At 43.1% G+C, this 9,272-nt stretch overlaps 1 protein-coding gene across 5 annotated transcripts; it reads right to left on the bottom strand.

The window, feature by feature from the left end:
• Positions 1–670: 670 nt before the first annotated feature.
• Positions 671–6,172, bottom strand: GPATCH11 (G-patch domain containing 11). Of its 5 annotated transcripts, none has more exons than XM_009955780.2 (8): positions 5,923–6,172; positions 5,605–5,831; positions 4,724–4,765; positions 4,524–4,644; positions 3,703–3,793; positions 2,433–2,537; positions 1,552–1,633; positions 671–1,080 (listed from the first exon to the last, which is right to left on the bottom strand). In XM_009955780.2, the coding sequence occupies exons 1-8, from the start codon at positions 5,967–5,969 to the stop codon at positions 1,025–1,027; spliced, it is 771 nt and encodes a 256-aa protein (XP_009954082.2). In that variant the 5' UTR covers positions 5,970–6,172; the 3' UTR covers positions 671–1,024. The 5 variants fall into 5 exon arrangements, with proteins under 5 accessions (XP_009954082.2, XP_086317940.1, XP_009954083.2 ...); XM_086461814.1 differs by having other exon boundaries at positions 4,524–4,637; positions 4,720–4,765; positions 5,605–5,837; positions 5,923–6,021; XM_009955781.2 differs by having other exon boundaries at positions 5,605–5,837; positions 5,923–6,021.
• Between the last annotated feature and the right edge of the window lie 3,100 nt (positions 6,173–9,272).

Below are 9,272 nucleotides of genomic sequence, written 5' to 3'. Positions count from 1 at the left end.
ACGTTTCCCCAGTCTTCCTTTTGTCACCGACATACTTATACAAGCTTTTCTTGTTGCCCTTGACATCCCTGGCCAGATTTAACTCTATCAGGGCTTCGGCTTTCCTAACATGATCCCTGGCTCGGATACATAGAGCATTCACTATTCTGGACTAATTAGTATTTCTCTGCAGTGGTCATGATCCGGGAGATGGGATATCCTGACACAGACAAAATACCAGTAGTTCTACCTCCTCTTCCCTTTCATCCATAATATGAAAATGGACATGTGACAAACTTTGGCTGAGTATCATTTACAGTTCTTGGACAGAGCACCCATAATACCCTTACCTTCTTACTGTTAAGTAATATTGAGCTTGTCCCAGTAGTTTTTGATACTTTTTAAATTGTATTTGTATACTTCAGCAGTACTTTTCTATTAGTGACTGTTTACAGTAGCAACTGCTGTTCCCTAAAAAATAAAAGGTCTATTAAAATGTATTTTTTATATAAAAAACCAAACCCCAACAATGTGATCTGGTACAATTTAGTTATGCAAAACAGGCACTCAAGTAACATCACTGTAATGTTTCACAAGATTTTTTTTTTTTCCTAGTAGGTCTAAGAGAGTAAGGAAAAAAAAAAAGCCTGATGTTTAGTCACCTCTGTGAAGATGAAAAAAATTTAACACATTATAGAACAGAGTAACTAGGCAATGTTTATTCCTTTACTCTAATTTTATCAGCTGATGTTGTTCAGTTGGGCAGGGCATAACCAAAGACTGTGGAAGGCTTAACCTGCCTCTCAATTATGGTCATTCAATTATAAATGCAAAGTTTTAATTCCTGTTAAATTCCTATTTAATTCCTGTTGTGCATTGAGTAGAAAATCCTTAAGATGCTTCAGAAATGTGAGTTTAACCTGTCAACGTAACTATTCTTCTGCATACTTGGATGTGAATTCTTCAGTATGACACAGCTCCAAACCTTCTAAAAGATATTATGAACTATGCGTACTTATCCAGGACTTCTTCCTTCAGAAGGACTTCAGTCATGATCTGCAGCACTGTCTCCAGGGCAGTTTGAAGATAAGTCTTCAGAGTCTACAGGATAAGCGGAGAAAAAATGAGTAATTCCAGCTCAGAGGAGAGGGGAAAAAAAAAAAAAATTAATTGTGGATAGTGTTCTGTTTCAGAAACACCTGCAAGTGTTCCTCAGGGGTTGGAATTGGGACCAGCGCTCGTTTTTTTTAATGGTACTAGTTTTAATATCTGAATTTTGTTTTCTCAAAACAAAATGAATATGAATTCCAATTCAAATAAATGCCAGTATGGTTGGTTAGCGTTTTGGGTTTGGGTTTTTTTTTGGTTTTTGTTTTTTGTGCATGTAAACACATAAAAATCGGCTTAAAATCAAATTGCACAGAGCTTTGTGCAGAAATCAGCAGCCTGGAAGGACAATTTCCTGTGTAGATTTAAAAGACTGCAATAAGAGAAACATAAAGGATATATTCTGCTATTTGAGTCTAGCTGTGTAAGCCAAGTATAACACTTACAAGACCGGTTTACTCTCACCTTCATAGGTTGTTCCACACCAAATGCAGTAGAAATGTTCTTCTCTCAAATAGGCAGTCAGAAGGCGTAGCTTTTCTGATACCTAGAGATATGTGCCGGTATGTAATGGACATAAAACAGTTTGAGCTACTAGCTTTGCTAAAACAGATTGTTTAACCTGTTGCTATGGAAAAGCTACACAATACTGTAGCTCAGTAAAGCATGAAGTTTCCTAAATGTGCAGCATACAGCACAGGAATTCATAATTTCTGGGAATTCAGTGTCTGTTGTTGGTCATCCTTCTTTCCAGTTAAGAAACCTGCACTGAAGAGAGAGCTAAAAATATTACCTAGCTACCTTATTTCAAGTAAATGATATTTTTGGTGGAATTTTTCACACTTAATCTCTGCAAATCAGACCCATAAGGCTAACAACAGCTGTGTAATCTATTTCTCAAAAAATGTGAATTTCCTGTGTCTATGTTGAGATAGGCTGAATTTTAGAATCACTAAGTAATTTCTGAAAATGCTTCATGGACTAAGACATAAGATGAGGTATCCAAAATTAAAACTCAAATGCAAATAACTTTGATCAAATAAGTGATCTTGCATATCTTGGCTAAAACACAAAAATGTTTAGAATTTAATTTATAGGCTACTTTTTCCAAAGATCAGCCTCAAAATAGATGAGCAATAAATCAGTGGTTTAATGTTTTATATTTTATCGTGTAACTGCTATAAAAATTACTGCTCTGAGATTGCAAAGAGGCCATTCACTACAGCTTGGCAAATGACATGCATACATATATCCTTTATACATGTCCATATGTATACATATATACTTTTTAAAGGAATATTGTATTTCATTCTGAATCAAGCCATTAATTTTGTTGCAGAGCTTACACTTAAGTCTGAGCTTGTGCATTCATCTTCCTTGTCGTCCTCATCCTTTTTGTCTTCTTCTTCAGGTTCTAGCCAATACCAAATCTCCTTGGGAACATCAATATCCTTAAAAAAAGAAGGATTTAAATTATCTGTCTTCGTAGGTTTTCTTGTAAGACACTGGATAAAAACAATTTCTAATAGGTGAGATGTTAGGTTTTAAAACTTTCCTGGATAGTACAACCAAGAATTACTAAAGCTGTAGTGGGAAACTAAGTACAGCAGTCCACAAGAAGGACTGTTCACTTTCTTTAAAACAAGTAAATGCATGCTAACATTAAGTTCTGTTCTATCTACGTTCAGGATGTGTAAGGCTACACAGCAACATAATCTCATACCAAGGCTGAGAACAGATACCATTTTTTATCAGTTGAAGACATGCTGCCCCAAGTTATTTTACCACGAGATCACACAGTGCTTCCTAATCCGCCTCAGGTAAAGTTAAAGGAAGAAGAGTCAGCAAAGATGATCTCAGCTAATTCAGCCGACTTCATCTGGAGCAGACTAAGGCGTACCAGACAATCTCAGCAGAACTTGTGGGGCGGTATTAGCCTCTAACAGGTTAACAGAGAAAAGAAAAATACTTGAAGTTTTCAAGTGGCAAAAATGTATAGTAGTTCACTGCTATTACCCATGTTCTTCCTTGCAGGTGGAAGGTACTTTGTTTTGGGTTTGTCTTTTGGTTAAATGCTTCTTTGGTGCAATCTGCTTTTTCCCTCAATGATGATCCCCATCCTTGGAGATACTAAAGAGCTGTCTGGACATGGTCCTGGACAACCCTCCTTAGGTGACTCTGCTTGAGCAGGGGGGTTGGACAAGATGACCTCCAGAGTTCTTTCCAACTAACACCATCCTGTCATGATGTTGCTCCCTCACAGGAGACAAACAGCACCATCATTTAGGACAGCCTGACATTGGCTACTAAAAGATAGGCAAACAGCCCAAAAGTAACCACAAGAATGCAGGAGCAAAACCAGGTAAGCTCTGATGATGCAAATTAACACATGTCCTCACGTAAGTTACCATGAGGTTGGTAACTTGAAATATAAAAATGGTGCAAACATATTCTTTGAAATATTTTAAGAGGTCTTGACATGTGGCAACACTTCAGTCTTCAGGCTAGTTAACCCACAATTTTAGAGAACTCCAAGAATTGAATCACTACTTGGTTTGTAGCCTGTATCTCTAACCTATAAGCCTTCCTTCTAACCCAAAAAAATGTAAGCCTCACTTTTTGCCTATCTAACTGCTGGCAGGCCCTCTGGCTTTTTCGGAGGTCACCTTCCATCTTACGTTCTTCTTGTTTGTTCTTGAATCTTACTCTGTTAAGAAAAAGTACATCGGTAAAAAAAGCAGACAGACAAACAGTGAAGTCCATTATAGTCGACATCTTTTCTAAAAATAGAAATTCTACGATTCTAGCCCTACTAATGCTCTCAGACTAGGACAAGTTGAAGTTAAGAAGTCCTTCTGACATTGTTTCTGTGGAAGCACACATGTAATCATCTTGAATACCTTCATGTCAGTGCTTTTTTGATCACACTACACTGAACACTGTTTCCTCATCAGGTTTTCGCAAGACATGAAAAAAGTGGTTCACTAAACATCTGCAAAAGGTACAGCCTTCCCTAGGCTTTCCTTTTCCACCTATAACAAGCAAGTAAGGAGAAATAAAAACAATAGAACCTAAACAAATTTACCTTGATTTTTAAAACTATTGTAGCAACATTGCTCAGGATTACCTGTAGATTTTATATTAAAAAAGAGAACACAGTTCTCTGATTTAAAAAGTTGCAAATGACTTGAGAAAAGTTAGTATCTGTATTGTTGGCATTAACATTTACAAAAATAAAGGAGGCAGCGCACATTTTTAGCATTACAGTGTTCACCTGCTTTTGCTTTAGAATGGAGAAACAATTACTCTGTATTTCAACTCTTACCTCTCATTCAAAACATTCAAAAACAGTAACACATTACAAGAATAACCAAACTTAAAGCATACAAAGAATCGTTGTTTAGACATTGCTTGGAATATCAGTTACTTCATTTTACCTGAACTGATCTGCAGCTTGTTCATTTGCTTGTTTTTTCATATGGAGTTTTTGCCTATAGTTTTCCAGTTTTTCTTCAGCTTTTCGCTTTTTTAATTCCTCGTGACCAAGCCCACTTCTGCCTACGTAAGTTCGAAAGATGAATGTAAGCAGTTGAGAAGCTCTGACACCCAACTAGGGAAATTAGGAAGTATCACAAACCTGTTTTTATATTCAAAGGAATAGGTTCAACAATGCCTTCTCCTGTGAGGGGGAAAAAAGAGGACAATTTAAGAAATCGTGTCTTTCTCAAACTATGATTTGGGCAGTATACTCAAGTAAGCAAGCTGCTTTTGCCATTAATTATGTACATTTTCTTGTGATTTTGTTGCTTGGAAGGTGAAAAATCCCAGATCAGTGTACATTTAGTGCATTACAAAGGACCCAGCTGAACTGGAACTCCCTCACTTTTTTTGGCTTGTCTCCTTTTTTCAGGATACTACACAACTCAAAGTGTTGACAAGTATAACACACCTGTGATGAAGACTGCTTTGTTACAGCCTTCTGTAGCATTTCTCATTATAAAGTCTCACACTTTGACAAAGATGAAGAATAAAATGAATGTGTCTGGGCCAGTTCATTTGCCAATTGACTGCTAGAGACACGCTGAACTGGCACAGCAGTTATTGATGCTTTCAGTAATTTTACTTCATCTATTACAGCTTCTTAAAGACACGTGTGCACCATTTGTTCTTCAGAATCCAACTATAAATTCAGAGAGGGGCTGACTTTTTTTGGAGCACTATTAGCTTTGCAGGACCATCAAAACATCCTTAAAGCCATTCCTGTAGGCATGCACATATGGAACTGCAGCAAGTACTGCTGCTTCCCTCTCATCTCTCGATAGTCCATACCATTTTTATTTCAGTTTTTAGAGATTTGCTCTCATCTTTTGTTCTGCCACAACACAATCACAGTTCAGTAACACCAGGGCTCTCAGACATTTATTGACCCTGTCTACAAATGAAGTGGCAGCTACAGTCTGTAAATTATAAAGGTACATCTGAACATAGGCACACGCTTCCAGGCAGTGACAAGCTTACCGCTTCTGCCGAGGGCCTGGCCGCTCTTGTAGCCCATCTTCTGGAGCAAAGCAAAGCCTTTGTTCTCATTGCCCAATGCACTTTTCAACACCAAGTCACGCCTCTCTTTCTCTTCTTCTTTTATACTCTTTTGCCTGTTCTTCTCATTGGCAGCTTTTTGCTTTTCTTCTTTCTGAATAGCTTCCCTCATCCGCCTCACCATAGGCAAGCCCGGCCTCACATCCTGTCTAAGAGTTAATTTACGCAAACATTACCAGTTTTTTTTTTTTTCTTTTACATGTTTACAATCAGAGGGAGAAAAAAGAGCCACCTACTTACTTAATAAATAAATCGGACATGTAGTCTTCCTCGTCATCTTCATCCATGTTTAGCACGCGTGCCCTGTTTGACCCCTTTCCCACAAACGCCGTCAATACGCTTTATCGCACACGATTTCCCTGCAGTTACCCGCACGGCAGGACAAACGAAGAGACGCTTGCCGCTCAGGTCTGCCGCACTCAGTACGCGGCCGGCGCCTCAAGAGGCTGACGGACGAACCCGGCGGAGTGCGGAAGGGCCGAACCGTACCCTCCCCTCCCCCGGCGTATCCGTGCCGGCGTTCACGCCCACGGCACGTTTCTCCGGGCACCGCCGGCGGCGCCCCTCGGCCCGCGGGAGCCTCGCCCGGCGCCCACAGGGCCGCGCCGCAGCGGAGCGGAGCGGAGGGGCGGCCGCGGCAGCCTGCGCGCTCCCCGGACCCCCTCAGGACAGCCCAGCGCGGCCCAGACCACTCGCGGCGCCTGCGCGCGGCCGCCACCGCCCCCGCCCGTCGACCAGCGCCTGCGCGCCTCCCCGTTCCTGCTGCGCAGCCGCAGGTGCCTCCGCGCTGCCGAGGGGCCTGGGGGCGAAGGCTGCCGCCAGCCGGACCAGGGCGCGCGGGGCCTTGAAGCGGCCGGGCTCGCCGGTGGTGGCCTCCGCCGCGGGGGGTGAGGGGGCGCGTGCGGCGGAGCGTGTCCGCGGCCGCGTTGTCACGCGCCTCGCGCAGCCCGCGGCTGGCAGGACGCGGCCGCCGCACGGTAGGAGCGCGCCGCGCGCGCCGCGACCGTTAGCGGCGGGCGGGCGGGCAGTATCGGCCCGGCCCCGGGGCGGCGGCGGAGCGGGCCGCTGGGTTGGCGCTGCCCCTCCGCGGCTGGGCTCGGCGCCGCCGCTGCTGCCTCCGGCTGGCCCGAGAGGAGCGGTGCGGGGATGGGGGCAGGGCTGGGGGGGGGGGGGTGGGGGGGTGGGGTGTCTGCGTGCGTGAGGCAGCGCGGTTCTGACTGTTCTTGGCGTAGTTCCTTTCCTGAGGGCGCTGCTTCTTGACGGGTTTTTGAACCGGGCAAGATGCACTGAGAGAGGTGCTGCGGGTTATTAAAGTCCCCGGTACAGGAGAAGGACCCGGGCACAAAAGCCTTTTCGCCTGGTGCAGTTCTTCAGGTGGATGTCACCTCTTCTCAAGTTGATTGATTGTTAGCTTGCTCAGTTAGTCAACTGGAGTGCGTGTGCGATGAAGGTGTAAACAGTTGATTTAGGCTGCAGAAACGTAGCTGGAGAGCAGAAGGGAACTCTAGCACATCTGAACAGTTTATAATTTCTCTAATGCTCCAGCATAACTTACTGGGTGCCACTTGACTTTGGTAGGCTTTTGCTGTGCATCCTGTGGGAGATAACGGTGTATTTATTACTTGTAACACCCACAGTAAGACCCACCCCTTGCCAGAATCTGTGGAACTTGGCAGGCGTTTTTTGCTAAATTTTGGAGAAAGCCTTTGGCCAGTGAAGGTGTCATTTGGATTGCCTACCTGCAGAGCCGTATGTTAGACTCGGAGTCTTCGGTTAGCCGAATATTCGTGTACTTGTTCTTGTATCCGATCCCCTGTGTTTCAGTGGCACAGCTGAATGTGTGTGGAGATCTGGTTGCTCAGAGCTAGTGAGTCCTAAATTTAGATGAAGAGGTAAGGGAGTGTGTGGAAGGTGTATAAGGGGTTCATGGCCCTAAAGGCCAGGGGAAAATTAAAACTTTTATCTGAGGAGGAAAAGGAGTAATGAGCTGTGCTGTCATGCGGTACTCCTGTGCTGTGCAGGTGTGACTAGCAGTGTAGATCTTGGATGATGCCCAAAGAATCGTAGTGCTGTCATTCATCGCATTTCTCTCTGCTCTCGTGTAAAGGTGTTTTGAGGCAATGGTGCCTTATTGACAGGCAATACCTCCTCATTTCTTTATAACTTAAAAAAAAAAAAAAAAAAGGCACCAGAAGATGTCTTTGGAGGTGTCATGGGAGGGCTGTATGTGCTTCTGTGTCTGGCTGTTCCACCTGGGCTGATGTGTCGCTGGAGGTGTACGCAGTGAAAAACATTGAATGTGAAGTACCAAAGAGCATGCAACAAGCTTGGTATTACAGGCATTGTGATGCTTTAATTTCATCAGCACTGAATCATTACGGTGAATTTAGAGCCATAATGCAGTGGTAGTGTTAATATGTCATCCTTCACTACTGTCTAATCTGGGGACTGTTTAAAAAAAAACAAATTAAAATAATTTAATCACTTCATTTGCCTTTAAGGATTTGTTGAGTTTGGCCATGAGTGAGGAAGCCGCTGTGAGCACTTGAGAGCACAAGTGGAATGGTGCAGCTGTCGAAAGATGATGTCTTACATAATACTCCTTAGTTGCTTTGCTTTTGCTGTTTTGCCTGAGATCCTGGTTTCAGCATTGCTGCATTCAGGTTTTGGGGTTGGGTTTTTTTTTACTGTTTGGGTTTGGTTTTGCTGAAGATGGTTGACTTAATTTTGTGATTTTGGTTTTTTCCTATCTGTTTTGGGTTTTTCTATCTGTTCTGCATTAAATAGCTAAACTGTGCTTAAATGTGGTTTGCTAAGGTTAAGTTGTCTGCAGAGTGTTTGCATACACTGACAGTGTGCATTTGCTTTGCTGCTGCCTCTCTCTCGTTCACCGTTTGAGCAGGATCACCAGTGTTTGAGCTGTAGTGTTTTGCCTGTTGAGGAGACTTGCAGTCATTTGGCTGCTGCTTGTATTCCAGGCTGTCACATATAAGGCTTGCTGGGTTTCAAAGGGCTTGTTTGTCCAGGACTTAGAGCAAGGCTAGTGGGATCTGGGAAGTCTTAGATCAGTGATGCCAAATGTTGCTGTTCCTGCCTCTCTCAAATTCCTGATGGATGGAAATTCCTGCTTGTGTTAGGCTCATCTCTCACCTTGTCTGTTGAAGGTGTTGAGAAGGTGGCCAGGTTCATGCCCAAGCTTCAAGAGTGTGGTCAAGGGTCTTGATTTGGGACAATCGTTATTCTGTTTTATGTGAGAGGAGACAGTGAGGTGATTTCTTTACCTCTTTAGTGTGTCCCAACAGGGACTTCAATATATGTTTCTTGCCTGTAGGTGCCCTTTTTACAGTTAACTACTCTGTTCTTTGAAATACTAATGGATGCACTCAGTTGTAAATATGTCAGTAGATTTTGTGGGGGACTGCTTAGCTAAGACAAGTCTAAGCAGGCTGGAACCATTATACGATAGTCTATGGATTTCATCTTCATATTTTCATTTGATTTTCAAAGCTTTGTACCGTTGTGCTGTACTTTATACTAATGTTTACATTTTTATTTCAGAGTTGCTACACAAATTCACAGTTCAGCTGGAA

Source organism: Leptosomus discolor, chromosome 2 (assembly GCF_034619465.1).
Source record: "Leptosomus discolor isolate bLepDis1 chromosome 2, bLepDis1.hap2, whole genome shotgun sequence".
Lineage (NCBI taxonomy): Eukaryota > Metazoa > Chordata > Aves > Leptosomiformes > Leptosomidae > Leptosomus > Leptosomus discolor.
The sequence above is the reverse complement of the archived record's forward strand: the minus strand, read 5'-3'. Positions and strand labels throughout refer to the sequence as shown.